Below are 18,271 nucleotides of genomic sequence, written 5' to 3'. Positions count from 1 at the left end.
CGGAATATTCGAGGCATATTTCAACCCTCATATTTTCATTCTAAAAATATTGCCTGGGGTACTCGAAAATATCCTAAATATAAAGCACATACCTACACCAACACATACCCGAATGTGTGTGGTATCGCATTGACGTCATAGGATTTCAATTTATTAGTCCCATTTATTGGTCCAGCAGGTTCCATCAGATAATTATTTTACGCGCGGGGACAAATTTGCCCGCGCAGCTGGGACTACTGATAACGCGACTGTATACTGCCGCTCGGAAGGGGTTGATCCTTCGAAATGACATAATATTTTATTATAAATAAACATTTCTCTTAGACACCCACTCTCTTCTCATAAACTGCAGCCATACGGATGACTGATGGTCGTACTATGGAGCGTATGCCACCACGTTTGTCTATTATTTGTGGCGTGTTGTTGCGTGGCTAGTAATTAATCTAGTCGGTGTTAAGGCCCTAAAATAGCTTGTATAGAATCAAGATCGACATCATAGCGTTACGTGCTCTCCGAAGCACACGCCAGAAGGAGTTGAGTGGTTTGCAATTTTTTTATTTCAACTCTGGTATAATATTAATATAATTTTCTTTGTGTGTAACAGTTCCGTCCTGGGTAATAGAAAATAAAAAGTATCAAAATTCGTGACGCTGCCTAGTATGAAGAATAGTCGAACAGTGTAATAAACGTCTCCGCGTAGGACGCTGAAAATTGAATGCATTCTAGCGCTTAATGGAAACTCACCCCATCCGTCCTTCGCAACAATATAAAAAGAGCGTTCCTCGTTGACACAGCCAGTACAGAAGCAGCCGGCAGCGGTACACTTCTAACTTCGGTCCCTCGCGAAAGAAGAAACTCCTATAAAGCCAGAACTGTTACTATGCATAACTGGCGTTTATTACTGCTTGCGTTTCTCGCGGTGCTTCAGCCGATTGCCTCCTTCACCGAGCGCAACCTCGTTGATGGCCGGGAACAGTGCTGCAATCGCAATAGCTTGCTCCGGGATACGAGGCTCTCGTATGGAACTCTTCGTCATAAACTACCCGAAGATCGCCGTCTAAGCCGAACCGACATCCGGGAGGATCGACGCTATGAAGTGAGGAACGACGACACTGTACTCACTCGACCCTCCGCTGACCGACGTCTCGTTGAATTCCGTTCCGAGAGGGATATAACAAGCCGCCTCTCCCCTGTACGAGTAGCTCGCATCACTCGAGCTGAATTTCGACGAGAACGGATTACTGACACACGACGTGAACGTGTCTCTCCTGCACGTGAGGACAGAGAAAGGCGTTCTAGAGACACCTTCAGGATTGCTTTCCGAGAGATTAACCGAGATGCCCGTTACAGGGATGTTGCCCGTGACTCCAGACGAACAGACATTCGCCAAAACAACCGAAACAGCCGCGAGTTTTCTTACGTCCGAATGTCTGGCGATAACAACCGAGTCGACCAAAGATTCGACAGCGAACGAAAAGCAAGGAATGCAGAGGAGTTACGACGCGAAATTCGAAGGAGCCGAGAACATTCAGCGGAATTCCGGCGAATTAAAGAAACTAGGGAAACGCGTGATGTTCTCCAAAGAACAAGGGATGACGTAGCCCGCAACGAAATCTCTAGAGATATGCAGGATCGACGCGACGTTAGAGAGAGGATGGAAGAACGACGAGCGCGATCCCAATCTAGACTTTTTGAAAATAATAGGGAACGCCGATCTCTAGAGCGTCGTGTAAGAGAAATTGATGTTAGGCGGTCAGCTCTCGGCTCCAGGTCTGTAGACAGAGTTCTCGACCGGCGGGCAGAATCTAGTATGGCCCGTCGGGAGTCACGGGACGAGCGTCTACGTATTAACGAACAATTTGACGAACGCCGCGAGCGTGAAGCTAACAGGCAGTCTAGGGACAGAACCATCGACGTCCGCCGGGAACTTCGACAAAGAAATCAGGAAGAGCGAAGAGATGCGCGGCAACCCGATAATCGTGCACGTATTGTTGAAAACAGAAACGTCCGATTAGAGCGAGCAGGTACTCGACGGGAGGCGAGGGATGACAAAAGGGAATTCCGAGCTGTAAGAGGTGATGAAAGGGCATACGAACGTCGAGCTGAATCGCGACGGGTAACCAACAGCAACCGTCAAACGACTGAACACATTGTACTGCGAGAAACACGACGAGACATAAGGGGTCGATCCGTTGACGCTAGACAACGGGATACATCTACGGACCGAGCTGACTACCGGAATGCAAAGAACGTAGAACGCGATCTGGCTGACGCTCGCTTCCGGTCCACAGAATACAGAACCCGAGAGAATGTTAACCTAGTCAGGGAGAAGAATCAGTTCGACGTCCAATCCTCTAGTATGAATTGGCAATATATTTTCTATACCTTACAAGGAATTTACCTCTGTGGCATCTTGACACAGATACTTTCGCAGAAGCATTCCGACAAAAAACCAAGGTGAGTTGTAGTCCAGTATCTACCTAAATGATATCCATCTCTGTAACACACTTAAATTGATGATGATGATGATGAACACACTCCGGACACTTCATATAAAACACTTACTTCGTTTTTCACTACACTTTGACGTTATCGTACACGCGCATCTGTGTATGACGTCTGACGCCCTATACTATTAAAATATGTATTCTGTGCCCATACGATTGAAGACTAAAATAAGACCGAGGGGGGTGAGGTAAACCTAGCTCAGACGCTAGTGGAGAGCGGAGAGTTGCCGTTCTTTTACGTAGTATTATTCCTAAGTAAAAACCAGCTTTTCTTATTTGACACTAATAACTGATATTTCTTCCTCAGGGCTCTCTCCTGGTTGGCTACACCGCGCTCACTCATCAAGGTAGACTAGGCAGCACACCGCGCTTCGCAGCACCAAATATTTGCTTGTAGAAAAGTAGATTGATGTTATTAAATAGAAAGTAGAAAATAAAGTATTTATCTTCGTGTTAACACTCGTATTATTTATCTATTCTAACAATGAAAGCCATTCTGGGATAAAGATTCGGGTCTCCCTCAGTCCATTTACTCACTTTACTATTAGCACACTTCCAGTTCAATCAAGCGGTAAAGCGTCCCTAGTACAAATATATTAAGTATCAGATACCTATCCACTCCACAAATAAAATTATAATTCGGATGTATATAGGTATCTGCAATAGGATCTGAAATAAAACTGCACAAAATAATTATGGTATACAATTATTTGATTGTTTCAGTACTTAAAACTTAAAATTAACTTAATTATAAAATACATATGCTATAATTTCTTAAACATTCCATGTTACTGTCAATCTACAGGTCAACAGTGTCTGTCCGTTTCTTCTGCTGACCCTCATAGAAAGCCTTAGTGATCATCCTCTTCATATCATCATCTCCAGTTTCATACCTGAAAATAGAAAGCCACATTGTAAGTGTAAGATGATATAAAATAACCAGCAGGCGCTGCACGGTAACCGCGCCATGCGCGGCGCGACTTATATCGTGTTTCGACTGACTCACGCAGTGAATGCTAACTACGGTTATTCATATATAACTTCGTACGGTTATTGGTCCAAGTCGCGCCCGCCCGCGGCGCGGTTGCCGTGCCGCGAAGGCCGAGGATTCTTAAAACCAGTGCAGTCTTCTAAACCCATTACTCGTTTCAACTTTTCCTATTATGATTAATTTCTATCAAGATAAAAACATGTTTTATCAGCTTATTATAAAATAGCTGCACAGAATATCTTGGTGGATGTTGTGGAAAATATAGTTAATTTAAATAAACATACATGTTTCGCATAAGTCCCATGATAGAATCCTGCGGGTCTGACTTATCCATATTTTTATCGTCACCCTTCAAACGGTTGTTCCGTTGGTCTTCAAACTTTTTCTCAATCTCTGTCATGTGAGACCACTTTATATTCTGGCGAGACTTAGCCAGGAATACCACTATCATATCTGGAAAATAAGTGCATAATTATTAATTTTATATTTATATTTTACTGTCTTAGTTGTGTGTGCTCATCCATGAGCGGCCTGGCCAGTATATTCGGATCGGCTGTTATTCTGTTTTTGTAAGAGCAGCTTACATTTTTTAACTCTTCACTTACTGTTGGGATTCCCAACTCTTTGTGTAATCTGCTATTGGTAATGTACCATGGATGAGCACACACAACTAAGACTAAGGAGGCTGCCGCAGGATCTAGCCAACTAAGGCCCAAAATAGGAAGCGACACTGGTCGCTTACCTATAATGATACCTATACACCACAAGAAGTGCTTATTATCCAAGGGTGATAGATTGCGCGCAAAAAGGGACAAAAAAAAATATATTTTACTGTACAATAAAACAGGAGCATTGAAAAGGATCCAGTAGAACTAAACTTACGAATATAGAATATACCAGTATGAAATTATAGAACCAATTTCTTTATACACCAGCATTTTTTTTCGATAGGCATTATAATTAATTATATGATTTATTACATTGCAATAGAAAGTGACTACCAAACATCCTTTTAAAATTCAAACTGCATTGTTTAACTTTTGTGTCTTTTGTCCACCTTAGAAGGTTAAAATTAGTGTATTAAACAAAATTAATGAACATGTACCGGTCTTCTGCTTCCAGTGAGACTCGTTCACATCAATGGGCTCCAGCAGCTTATTGATGACCAGAACGTAATCCTTGTTATCCAAGTTGTCCACATGCAGCTCCATGGATCGGTCCGTCAACTTGCAGTACACCTGTTCCTTTGGCACTGTATGAGCATTCTTCAGGGTAACAAACACCTTGACATACTTATCTGATTGATCCCATCCTGGAAATAAAAATATTTATAATTCAATACAATATTTATAAATGTGGTCTTCTATTTTATTGGAAAAGGTAGCCAAAACAAATGTACAATTTCAATATTCATTTGACTAATTGAGAGTAGACACATTGATTAATAACCTACCATTTCTGTCTGAAAATAGTGCTCGAAAATTCTAGTACCCAGAAACCAAAAAACTCAAGAAATCACAAATCCTACTACTAATGTAGAGGAATATCTAAACTAAATGGAACTAAATTTTGTAGCTTTAGCAAAAACAAATTCGTAAAAAGTGTTGTACTTAGCCTCAGAGGTTATAAAATTACAGATAACAGTTTATTCTGTATGAGTGCACTGGGAATTTACAGATACTCACCATATCCATTTAATTTGATCTGGTAACGTTTATTTTGAACGGAGGTGGATGCGGCAGAGGATGACGCCGCCTGGGAAGCACCGGCCGCCTTCTCCAACTCATTCAGATTACTCCACTCTGTCTCCAACTTGCGGATCTCCAAAGACAGTATGTCCTGGACTTTCTTGCGCTGTGCTTGTTGTAGCAACCCATTAAGTTCGTTGATGTCACTTCGTAACTAAAACAGTACGCAAATTCTTTACAATCAAGGCTCAACAAAAAGCCGCGATATTTCTAGAAACACGTTCTAAACTTGGAAGGTACTGAAAAAAACACATTATCAAACGTCCTTACCTCTCTTAGCTTGACGTCAGTCATTGTTGACGAATGTTCTTGTTTCCAAAGGAGACCCAAGTAATCAAAAGGAAATACAAAAGGCTTACAAAAGGTCACGGAAATCGAGAAAACTCACTATTCTTTCTCAACAATTCTCAATTTGACACTAGAGTGAATGACAATTTTTTTTTTAATAATTATTAGATTTATGCTAGTGCTAGCTAGTCGACACAGAAATATCGATACTTTTGTTAATCGATCGATTCAGTAACTATCAGTACAGTAGTATAAATCTTAGTGAAATAACGACGTCCGTAGTCGAGGGTTGGGCTCACAATCTGGAGGTCCTGGGTTCGATTCCCTTTGTGGTCCCAAGTTTGGTTAGGACATTACAGGCTGATCACCTGATTATCCGAAAGTAAGATGATCCGTGCTTCGGAGGGCACGTAAAGCCGTTGGTCCCGGTTACTACTTACTGATGTAAGTAAGAAGTCGTTACATGGGCCATGTCAGGGGCCTTTGGCGGCTCAATAGTAACCCTGACAGCAGGGGTGATGAGGTTGGTACTCCACCTCACAACCCATACGATAGAAGAGTTAAATAACTTAGTTCACAATGATTAGGCAATGAAAGTAAATCTATTTTATTCAGCATCTGTTTTCGAGCAAGAGTTAGAACTTTATCTAACTTTAATAGTCCTCAAAAAAGGATGTATGCCCCTTGTCCTCCTATTACAACTTAGCGAAGGCCCGCGTTACTATAATAGTATAACAAGGTATTTAAAAATAAAATAGTTACTTAGAAATTTAGTTTATTAATTATTCGACTGAATAATTGTTAATTCGTTATAGTATTAAGAGAATATATAAATCACTACGTGTTATTTAGGAAACGTTTTATGTAGGTAATTTAAAGTTGTATTTCCCAAATGATTACTATAGTTCAATAATAAAACACATGAATACATTAAGGAATCGTTTATTTGAATGAATGAGTAATACAGCAATACTTGAGTAGACTTTTATACCGTAAATATAAAATAAAATACAACAGAGGTATTTAATTCTTGCGGTGGGCACGGTTGCGGCGCATGTTGGTTTGGCATTGAGGGCAATACCATTTGCCTTTCGGTGGGGCTGTGATCCCAACACATGGGTAATGGAACCACTCGTAGGGGCACTGTAAAAATACAAATTAATCACGATCAATTTTTAAATTGAAATTGATTCTCTCCTTTACGTCGTGGGACTAGGCTTGACATTGCTCTTTAAATGTAGTAGACAACCACAGTTTATTATTAAAGTTGTTGGAGTCAACCAATCACTAGTCACTAGAGTTAGTATCATTAGCAGTGACTACTCAGGAAAGTTTCAGTATGGATTGTTGAAGGCATTTAACCTGTCTCCATATAAGGCGTTTTGTCAATGTACATGTAACCCGTGCGAAATATCAATACGTCTCAAGGGACTTGCATAGTGGCGAGGTGTCATATGACATTATTACACTTGCCAATCCAACCGGCCAGATGCATCAAGGTTACGGTCTCGGGCATCGGGATCGTACAGTGTAACAGCTCATCGATGGGAGCCACGATTTCGCCATACATTTTATACCTTGAGGCATCAGGCCGGATAGATTGGCAAGACTAATAATCGCTTTAGTTACATAGGTATATCGCGAGGTTTAATAATAAAGTAGAGGATACTCACGTCTTGATTATCACAAGCGACCATGTCTCCGTAAGACACCTGGTTGCAGATGCAGTAGCGGGGCTCGTTGGGGTCGTAGGTCCATTCTTCCTCCATCGGCTCCTCCATGCTGACGTTATTCACTATGCTAGTGTTCAGCCTGGATAAAGAAAGTACCGTTAACATTTACGAAATACTTTTATATCCTATGGCTCTGCTTATATCATTAGGGACTTGGGGTGCGAGTATTTTTTTTTTTTTTTTTTTTTTTGGAATTTTAATATTATTTTAAGGCTTGAATCACCTGACTGTCCGAAAAAGTAAGATGATTCCGTGCTTCGGAGGGCACGTTAAGCCCGCATTGGAGCAGCGTGGTGGAGTATGTTCCATACCCCCTCCGGTTGATAGAGGGGAGGCCCGTGCCCAGCAGTGGGACGTAAATAGGCTGTTTACGTTTAATATTATTTTACTAGTTGCTAAAAAAATATCATGCTTTCGCTTGGAGACGAACGGCATCATAGTTGCGCTTCATTATTTTATCGTTGTCATCTATCCTGCTCTCAATCTAGTTCCTGCTCCTTGCTAGAAGATTAATTATTTCAAAATACGTACACGACAGTGGGCGAGGACGAGCGGCTGGCAGCCGCCGACATCGTCTGCTGCGTGTGCGAAGACACGCTCGACGCCGACCCGTAACTTGTTTTCCTGACAAACCAAAAATTTGTTTTCAATGCGGTTGACAAATACATCTTCATTCATGCATATAGGATACAGTACTTTACAATGTACATTGTACTTACTTCTGTTTGTTATGACGTTTGTTGGAAGCGGATGTGCTGCTGTGACCATGAGATGTGGTGTGATGTCCGTGCACACTACTTGTTTGGCCGTGGCTCGAAGACAGACCACCTGCAGAATGACATAAAATTATTAAAAAAAATATATTACTGTGTACGAAATGCCTCTTTTGATATTGCCACGAGGATGAGAGTGTCCAACCAAAGTAAAGTACAGCGGAGACATGCAGTAATCAAACAATCACAGTCGCTCCGCTTTGGTAGGTGGGAGAGTACCCTAATCATCCATAGCCTATATATATCATTGATTAGTAATAAGTATAATGTCAAAGGTGGTATACTTGCCATGATCGTGTTGTGTATGATGTGCTTGCTGGATGGTATGGTGCGACAGCTCGCCGCTCGCCAGGGCATCGTACGAAGCCTTCATCGATACAGAGCGACGTCCCTGTGCCATCTGTAAACAATCACGAAAACGCATAGAGTAATTTGTAAGATTTATGAATATTATTCGAAATTCGAAATATTAGCTTAGTTCTAAATTAAATTAAATTGGTCATTTTGTAAGTCGTCATTTTGCACGAAATAATAATTTCGTAAAGTGGTCATTACGTTCCGAAAGATTTTCAGTCCATCATGCTGCTTTGTAAATATAATAATAGGTCAGTTGCACCATTTCTAACTGGAGAACGGCAGGCTGGAGCGATTTATGTTCTTTGATTTTTGGAATTGTTTGCACCAGGAGTCCAGGAATAGCGCAAAGAATTAAATTTTTGAAAAAAGAATATATTAAAAAAAAAAAAATTCGCATGTTTTATAAGAAATATGGTAAGTGACGCTGCGATCGGGCAGGACAACTTTCCCCACTATATAAAATAATAATATTTAATAAATAAAGTTATCTAAGTTACCTGCTGTGTGGCGGCTATCGCTTGAGTGACAGCCACGGCAATAGCGCCACTTGGGCTGAGATTATAGGAGTCGCGACCCAAGGCGGCCTGAAAACATACAACATTTCAATAGTTCCATTATTTTATACATATTTTGAGCGTACCCTATATGTTAAATGTAAAAATAGCTTTATATGTAGATTAGTTATTTTCAGGAAAATAAAGCCCTTTTCCAGTGGTACAAAAGAGCAAACCATGTTTGTAGTTATGTTAAAACGTATACAAACTGAATATTAGTTTTTTCTAAATATTTTTATAAGACTGAAGTCTCTTGTGTGTCAATCGAAAATATAATAAGTAAATATATATTTTTGTAGACAAGTAGGTACTATACATGACGATAGGTCTACCTGTATAGCCGAATCAGTCCGGGACAGATTCGAAGCCGCCGCGTGGGCTCTAGAGTCCCGCGTGGCCCAACTGTCACGCCGCTTCTCCGTGCGTATACGGTACCTGGGTCAAACATGTTTTTCACAGGCTGTGCCACAGATCCATGTTTTGATAGTGAAACATGTTTTATAAAATAAATACTTGAACAATTTTACCATTTAATGTTTGGAAAACTAGTCTCAATATGTTTGTATTAAAAGGCTGATGAAAGACATATTCTTAGAATTAATAAGAATGGCTTAATGAGACATTCTTTATTAATGACTTCATTTTCAATTAGTAGTGCTAGTTTGTACTTTAAAATAATTCCAGTGGTAAATACTTGCCTATTCTCCTTATTATAATGGTTATTATTGGATGCACTTGTATGGTTGGTGTTGACATCCAGTTCCAACGAACGCTTTTCAAGCAACTCTGTTATCCCCTTATTATCAGCCTCAAGCTCACACTTGAACTTGTGCAGCTCTGTGTCTGTTGATGAAAAACCATGATAGTAAAGTTATTCTCTATATATTTGGTTGAGTAATAGACAGACATCAATATTAAAATGTAGTTACCCAGTCTTCTCAAATACCGGTCGACTAATTCAGACATCTGATTAGCAAGAGCAACTTTCTCATCAGCCTCTTCCAAAGTCTTGCCATAGCAACGTTTAATATCGCTAAATTCAGTATCAGCGTGGTCTTTGTTGATGTCACCACGACGACAACCTCCGAACAGAGTGCGTACTCTTTTCTCAAGGGTATCCATATTATCTGTAGAAAAAATACCATCAATAAGTATAGATTTCCAAACATTAAGCAGACATTTCCACTACTTCAAAATAGGGTGAGAAAATATCTACAATGTGGAAAATAATTACAACGTGATGCAAATAAAAATTAAAAACAAAACTAACTTTGCACCGATAAATCCATCTCGCGCATTTCCGTGAACCTGTCCCGTAACTCTTGAGGTAGATGCTCTATCACTGAAATAAACATAATTCATTACATGATAACTTTGAACGATAAAAATAATTTAAAGTTTTTAATTTAAATTTTGGCGCCACACAATAATCAAGATGGCTTTTCCACGCTCCAATGCTACCAATAGTTAGGTAGGAATTACGTCATCGTGCAGAGAACAAAGAACGACTTACTTTCCAAATAATCTTCAAGGTACAGCATTTTGGTAAGTGTTATTTAGTTTAATTAAATGTAATATCACTTTTCTTCAATAAATCTTTGGTGAAAGTGTTTCACGAGCGCAACAGCAAATGATTTTCTAACAACGTTGACGTGTTCACAGCAACAACGTCACAAAATCAATGTGTAATAGTGAAGCGCGCAGTCTGTCTTTATTCTGGTTATTTATATCGATAGTGGATCTACTCGTTTCGTATAGAACATACAGGGTGTTAGGGACATCGTAACGAAAAAAAAAATGGAACGCCTATTTTATTGTACTAAAAACGATGGTGGGTGTTTTTCTTGTCGCAAATGTTTAATTAAGATTTTCAATTTTTATTGTGCCGCAATGTAATTCGAACAACGCGGCACACAGACGTTAAACCTACGCACGGCTACGTTACGCGTGCGTGCGTGATACGATGTTGTATCTAGGTAGGAGTTTTCATTCTCTTGTATTTAGATGCTTAGTGGTGCAACGTTTAAAAATGTTGAGTTTGTTGAAGTAGAACACCTACTGCCACGATTTTTCACGCACGGTACCTACCTACCAGTTATTAAAACGTTCCTAACTTATTAACAATAAAAACCCTACTCTTGCCTTACCTTAATTGTTATTCCTTCGGATAAAGTACCTAGGTAGGTACCCTAGAACATGTCACGTCACGTAGGTATGCAACATCGCGTTTCCTCCGCGGTAGGTAGGTATCACACGCACTCACAAACACAACACCTTGCTCTTTAATAAACATCAACAATCTTCCATACTTTTGTGCAGTAAATGGTCTATGATCTATCATCATAGTCGACACTACTCATTTACAGAATAAAACAAACACAAAACACTCACAAACACGAAAAAAATATCCTCGAAAAACATCACGCGATTCGGGTCAAGCTTAGTATTCGACTGAGCGGAAGCGCGCGGCGCGGCGGCGTTAGCGCAAAGCATCAAAGGCGCGCCGACGACGCGCCGGCCGCGGCCGAGTCGAGCCGACGATTAGACAGAGAGAGAGAAGTATGTTTATGGTGCAAGTGACAGAGAAAGAAATAGTATCTGTTCGTATGCCTACTTTATTGGCGAGCGTTGCCCTTGACCCGTGCGCCGGCTATTCACCTGCGCATAGCTGAAGTTGTAGATACGTTATTATTATTATTGATGACATTGATAAAATTTAATAATTAGTAATTTTTATTTGTTTATTTTAAATGTGCGTTCTATGCAGCTTAAAACACAATATGGGACTGAAAAAATCTAATTTTTTTATGAATTTTGCGACAGGAAACTTCACTTGATACCTATCAACTCAAAGAAATACCTAGTATCTGTTCGTAATGCCTACTTTATTGGCGCGCGTTGCCCTTGATCCGTGAGGCTATTCACGTCCGAGTATCCATCAAGAATTCAAGACAGATCAAACAAGCCCTAACTCGGAGGTCTTGCGTCCCAGGATCCTTTAATTATGTCTTAGAACCTTCTTGGCCTATGTGGTCCAGTGGTTGAGCGATGGGATGCGGAGGGTCCGGGTTCGTATTCCGGTGGGGACATATCACAAAAATCTGTTTATAAGGCCTTTGGTTGGGACGTTACAGGCTGATCACCTGATTGTCTTCGGACTGATCCGTGCTTCGGAAGGTACGTTAAGTCGTTGCTCCCGTCTACTAGGTACTTATGTAAGCACGTAGCCGTTACATGAATATTGTACACAGAACAGGATAGGTTTAATTAGTTCTTTACTGATGATTTAACAATGAGATTTAAAACACGAATAACTTAGTATGTACTTAGTACCTCGGTACCAACATGTAACAAGAAAAATAAGATCACTCCTCTCGGACAATTTTTTTCTTTGAACATGCCGACATTGCCTACGCGGCGGAGTTGCCGAACTATCGATAGGTAGATTATCAATTGTTGAACTTGAAAATTGTCTAAACTATCGAAAGTAGTGATAGTACATTTAGATCGATACTAGCGATAGTACCGATAGGTCTTGCTTTGTAACAATAATGGGTATTGATATTGATCTAAAAGATCTATCGATAGGTACCTACTATTGGTTTTTTTTTAACTAGGTATCGATAGAATATCGATAGGCAACACTCTGGCGGAGTGTCCGCCCAATTCTAGAAGCGATCTCGCTCGATTTTTGTGTAGCGAGGTTTTGCGTAGGTACTTACATACTAAGTTGGTGGATGGTTGACATAGTAGGTAACTAATTACCTAATCTGTGGTGGTTGTGTTAGTTGGTTGTTAGTTATTCTAATGACAACAAAGAATACAATTATTTACTGTTTCAACTGTTTTAGGTAGATAATGGCCCCGATTCCTATGAGTAAATGAATGAATAACCCGGTCGAATCAAAAAGGTATCTCGCTGGTATGCAAACCGTTTGACGTGTGCTGTCAACTTAATTCTGTCGGTTGTTTTAGATTTCTGCTTAAAATTGACGTGTATTCCATAAATTTTATGCCTGTTGATTATCCGTCCATTTAAGAATAAGAATAAAATAAATTTATAATTTACGATAGACAGAGAAAGAAATAGGATCGGTTCGTAGTGTCTACTTTGTAGGCCGCGCCGCCGCCGCGCCGCCGCCGCCGGAGTGCGGCGCGGGGCGCGCGGAGCGGGGCGTGCGGAGCGGGGCGCGCGGCGCGCGGTGCGTGTGGCCGTTGACCCGTTCGAGCAGCTGTTGTCTCCATTACATCGAAAATTTTCGATAATTTGTTATTATTGTTTTTTTTATTGAAATTTGGGTTCTATGCAGCTAAAAGCACAATATGGAATTGAAAATAATTAAAAACAAAACTCAAAATTTCATGAATTTTGCGACGGAAAATTCCACTAGATATTAACTCAGAATCATGGTCTGAATCATCCCTCTCAGTATTCGTTACGATGTCACTAACACCCGGTATAAAAGATAGTGCTTTATCACGTATCAATCAACACATTGAAAATACTTTTATTGGCACCTCTATATCTATTTTAGATTCGATGTTAAAGAAAGAAATAGTAGTAATAATTTTAGCATGTTTTTTAGAAACACTTTGTACCTATAAGTAGTATAAGTACTTATATTTAAAACTATTCCGATATCTATATCCGATAATAAGGTTATTGTTTCAGTCATGTGTGTATCGTAGAGTATGATTTCGTTTCGTACTGTTAATATTATCGATATCGACTACCTAGTCTTTCCTGTAACTTTTGCAATCTCTAAACTAACGGGAACGCTAAGCTTACCAACATTGCAAGAAAAAGGATGCGTTCAATCAATAGTACAAAAATATATAACACGCTTTAGAAGTAAACATTTTTTTTATTGTTTCAGATTTACAATGATTCGAAGACCTCTAACAGAAATAACTTTAAAACTTGACGATTTGCAAGAATATGAAGCATTTCGCCGGGATCAGGCGAATACTTCGTCAACAGCAAATGAAATGCAAGAGGATACCCCTAAATCATTAGGGCTTGGAACTAAAACTACAGAGGAAATACACAACAGGATTGGATATGCCCCTAAGAAAAAACCAATTGGTCCAAGCACAGTTTAATTTATACAGTTATTTTTATGTAATTTAATTTAAGTAAATAAACAATAAAACTTCTTTACACATAAATAATTTATTTTAATTAATCGGATACCTAATAACAATCTAAGGCTATTTACTCGTACTGAATACACATACACATTTTACTAGCATGCTTATTTAGGGGCTTACTCTTTATCTGTATACTTCGGTCGATTTACAGTTAAAAAGCAAGTCTGCTAGTAATGAAATGAGCATGTGTATCAGGATTCTTATCGTTTACATTTATAGTAAGTATAAAAATATTTCCAATAAAGCTATACAATAGAATAATAAAATTTATTGGTTACTGCTAACATTTGGTTCCGCAAAATATTATAAAACAAGTGTGATTCGAGTACCTAATTTAGCACACAATTAATTGTGCATATATTTGAAAAATACATCCAGAAAACAAATTTTTAATTAATCAATATAAAGTTTGTTAGGCTTAGAGCTAACCGTTTCCACTTTGTCTTCTTTGGGAAATAGTTTCAGATTTTTCTTTTTCGCAGCACGACGACGCCATAATACGCAGCAAATTCTGTAAAATAACAAGATTTATTTTTTAGTAAAAACATTTGAATTTAAATATATTTGTACCTACGTATAGAACATATACAGTTATCCTGTAAATAGTTACAGCTAGTTTTACAACAGTGAAACACTTCAAAAGAAAGTAGGTAGGTAGCTGGGACTGGTGTTTGATGTACCTATTCTCTAAAGCACGGAATAATCTTATCAAACCAGAGATATAAATATTTTTTTTGATAGACGTGTACCCACCGGGAATCGAACCCAGGAGCCAGGACCTCCGGATCGTAAGCCCAACGCTTAACTACTGGACCACGGAGGCGAAGGACGTAATATACGATCCCGACGACCCGATTACTCTAGCCATACAGACAGCCAACCAGCTCGCTACACCAAACACTTTAGGACCCCGATATCGACCCCGCCGGCATGGTCGACGATTTCCCTCAATCCACGCTTATTGCTATCGACCCACTAGGGTCGATTAATTATTTCAAATATTATTCCTTTCAGACGATGCCCTGAACCGAGGTTGGCGCCCAACTGGGCACCCTCAGGCCTGTTGTGAGAGCCTTTAGCGCTTCCCATTTGTCTGGCTACTTATAGTTAATGCCATCTGAGGCAAATCTACAATAAATCACGTAAAAAAAAAAGGACCACGGAGGCCGTTAACCACGCTGTAAATTGCTTACCTTAGAGTAAGGAAGTAGAGCAGCTCGACAACGCTGAGTATAGAGAAGCCGAGGAAGAGGCCGAGCACGCCGCCGCAGTTGGCCAGGAAGTCAGTCTGGCCGTACAACTCGGACCGCCGCGACGTGATGAACTGCGCCTCCTTGAAGAATATCATCACACGCGCGAACTTCACGCTGTTGAGAAACATAAGAAAGTTATTCACCCAGATACATAGACCTCGTATAACAAATAGACAACTAATCTCTGTAAAAAACTGTGACGACCTCTGTGGTCCAGTGGTTGAGCGATGTGCTCACGATCCGGAGGTTCCGGGTTCGAATCCCGGTGGGGACAAATCACAAAAATCACTTTGTGATCACTAGTTTAGTTAGGAGATTACAGGCTGATACCCTGATTGTCCGAAAGTAAGATGATCCGTGCTTCGGAAGGCACGTTGGGCCGTTGGTCTTTACTACTTACCGATGTAAGTACGTAGTCGTTACATGAGTCATGTCAGGGGCCTATGGCGACAAATAATAACCCTGACACCAGGGTTGATGGGGTTGGTAATCCACCTCACAACCCACGCGATAGAAGAAGTGTCTGTGGCGCATCTTGACACAAGCGACGGTGTTTAACGACATTGTACAACCGATATTGAACTTTATTTGAACAGCCATAACATCTTAATTTGAGGGAAGCTGAGGCGTTTCTATCATGACTATTTAATATGCTAAGGCATAAGTAATTCATTAATCACTTCTTAGAAAAACTTTGGAATTTCTCTCCAAACACTTTCTGTTGGGCATAACATATAATATTACTTAATGTATTTGTGTAAGCTTTATATTACGTAATTGAACTGTTAGTTTTGAATTTTGACGCCTAATTAATAGGTTTAATAGGCAAATAAAATAGCGATTACGACAAAATATTTAAATAGCGATTAAATAATTAATATACAGGGTTATAGTGACACCTTAACGAAAACATTGAGGGGCGATTCAGATCACGATTCTGAGTTGGTATCAAGTGGAATTTTCCGTCGCAAAAGTATGGAACTGAAAATAATTAAAAAAATATTTTTTGAGAGGACATTCCACTTGATATCATCTCAGAATCATGGTCTGAAAATTCTGAATCATCCCCATCAGTATTCGTTATGTATGGCACAAAAAACTAATCATGAATTTTGCGACAGAAAATTCCACTTGATATTAACTCATAGTCTGAAATTCTGAATCATCCCCCTCAGTATTCGTTACGTTGTCACTAACACCCGTAAAATAATAATATCACATATAAACTTATGCTTGTAATTTCTATCACACAGGATAGGCAGAGTCGACTTCCTTAAACGAAACGAAACGAAAACGAAACGAAACGAACGAAAGTTTATTTGAAAAGGCAACTAGCAACCAGATGCTGCATTAACCATGCTATATTTTTCTGGTTCCGTAACAAATGGTAACAAGGTGAGATGTCATTTTACAAGGTCGACAGAAGTAAGTAGAAATACATACAGTCATGAGCAATATAATATACCCACTTTAGGACTCTGTCGTACTAACATATTTGAAATTTAGTGAGACTTACAGTTCAATTTGTTAAAAAAGTTAATGTGACATGGTACCAAAGTGTATACATATTAATGCTCGTGACTGTACATAAGATTACGCCTATTTCCCTTTGGGGTAGGCAGAGACCACGGAGTTCCACTTACTACGATTCTGACACATCACTTTTGCTTCTTCCGCTCTCATCAAAGAACTACAAAACATCCAGGAACTGATGGCAGTATGTACGCTTAGGCCTTCCTCTCCTAACCCACTTACACACGTACTTGTAAATCTACTTTCATTCATTCTCTCTACATGTTCGAACCATCAGAGCATCCCTTTCTCAATTCTCATCACTACATTTTCTCAAGTAGATATACTTACTCGTTTTCATTTTCTTCAATAGGTTGTTTGTAGGCAGTGAATATAGCCTTCCAATTATAGTCGGCCTGTGAGGTTTCAGCTTCGTATTCGATAGAGGTGCAGGCCGGCATGCATTGACATTTGGCAGCTATCTCCCTCGACTCCCGGAGAGTTTCATTTTCATTTGTATCGTCAATATTTAATTCCAGTTGGGCTAGAGTTAGTACAAGATCCACTGGAAAATCAAAGAGTTTATTTTATTACAGTTAGTTGATCACACATATACATAGACATAACATACACACTCAGCGCTCTTAGACACACATCTATCTGCAAACAAACAACTCAAAATTACTTAAGTAAGGTATATGAACCGTGCGCATAATGTGTTTATTTTAATAGCACAGAGTCTGTTGCTGATAATTGATTTGTTATTAGTTTAAGTATTTTGTATTATTTTTTAGAGGTCTGGCTTAAAATCGGCGTCGTATTGCCCTCATGTGGGTCGATACGACATCAGCCGAGCTAGTACCCTTTTTAGTTTTAAGTCTTACATTTCATATATGTTCAAATTTTAATATTAAGAAATTTATGTAACGTCTTAAACCTAAATAAAGATAATTAGTTGAGTGTAGGTACGCAGCGTGAGCACATCTCGTCACACACACACACACCGATATAACTTACAATAACCTATTATGCGTTATACAATTCAAACTTGCAAACGGGTATCTGCAACATCGCATACCTAATATACCTCTAGAAGAAAACAGTTCAAGTCAGTTTGAGTACACAACTCGACTGATGAGCAAAACTTATACCTCATGTTTTATGTTTTTCATATAAAACTCTTTTATTTTAGTTTTAACGGAGCTATTTTTTTTTCAGATTCTTTAAATGCAGTGGTAAACAGTTCCAAATCTTCGATATAATGTATTTACTAGTACGTTGTCCGTAAAAATTAAGGTAACGAGGTACCCTTAATTTGTCCATATCGACAGATCTGGTCCATTTCTTTTGTACAATCCTTTCCTTTATGTCTTCATTAAAATAGTGTTCTAACAAAATGATGTA

At 39.3% G+C, this 18,271-nt stretch overlaps 4 protein-coding genes across 8 annotated transcripts in view; 1 reads left to right on the top strand and 3 right to left on the bottom strand.

The window, feature by feature from the left end:
• Positions 1–628: 628 nt before the first annotated feature.
• Positions 629–2,887, top strand: LOC126373629 (trichohyalin-like). Its single transcript, XM_050019835.1, has 2 exons — positions 629–2,457; positions 2,815–2,887. The coding sequence occupies exons 1-2, from the start codon at positions 881–883 to the stop codon at positions 2,861–2,863; spliced, it is 1,626 nt and encodes a 541-aa protein (XP_049875792.1). The 5' UTR covers positions 629–880; the 3' UTR covers positions 2,864–2,887.
• A 309-nt stretch (positions 2,888–3,196) lies between these two features.
• On the bottom strand, positions 3,197–5,679 carry LOC126373635 (calcyclin-binding protein). Its single transcript, XM_050019841.1, has 5 exons — positions 5,517–5,679; positions 5,184–5,400; positions 4,604–4,810; positions 3,783–3,951; positions 3,197–3,400 (listed from the first exon to the last, which is right to left on the bottom strand). The coding sequence occupies exons 1-5, from the start codon at positions 5,538–5,540 to the stop codon at positions 3,307–3,309; spliced, it is 711 nt and encodes a 236-aa protein (XP_049875798.1). The 5' UTR covers positions 5,541–5,679; the 3' UTR covers positions 3,197–3,306.
• Positions 5,680–6,460: 781 nt separating this feature from the next.
• On the bottom strand, positions 6,461–10,628 carry LOC126373633 (inhibitor of growth protein 3). Its single transcript, XM_050019839.1, has 11 exons — positions 10,465–10,628; positions 10,222–10,293; positions 9,881–10,078; positions 9,650–9,794; positions 9,284–9,386; positions 8,895–8,981; positions 8,329–8,440; positions 7,987–8,095; positions 7,799–7,891; positions 7,208–7,346; positions 6,461–6,677 (listed from the first exon to the last, which is right to left on the bottom strand). Exons 1-11 carry the CDS (start codon positions 10,490–10,492, stop codon positions 6,558–6,560), a joined length of 1,206 nt encoding a protein of 401 aa, XP_049875796.1. The 5' UTR covers positions 10,493–10,628; the 3' UTR covers positions 6,461–6,557.
• Positions 10,629–14,105: 3,477 nt separating this feature from the next.
• The window catches only part of LOC126373627 (pickpocket protein 28), a 23,712-nt gene continuing 19,546 nt past the window's right edge, over positions 14,106–18,271 (bottom strand). For all 5 annotated transcript variants that reach the window (XM_050019831.1, XM_050019832.1, XM_050019829.1 and 2 more), the window contains 3 exons: positions 17,219–17,432; positions 15,296–15,469; positions 14,106–14,613 (listed from right to left, as the gene is read on the bottom strand). In XM_050019831.1, coding sequence (XP_049875788.1) covers positions 14,496–14,613; positions 15,296–15,469; positions 17,219–17,432 — 506 coding nt within the window. In that variant the 3' untranslated portion in view covers positions 14,106–14,495. The remainder of the gene's footprint in view (positions 14,614–15,295; positions 15,470–17,218; positions 17,433–18,271) is intronic.

Source organism: Pectinophora gossypiella, chromosome 16 (genome assembly GCF_024362695.1).
Source record: "Pectinophora gossypiella chromosome 16, ilPecGoss1.1, whole genome shotgun sequence".
NCBI lineage: Eukaryota > Metazoa > Arthropoda > Insecta > Lepidoptera > Gelechiidae > Pectinophora > Pectinophora gossypiella.
This window is presented reverse-complemented; position numbering and strand designations above follow the sequence as displayed.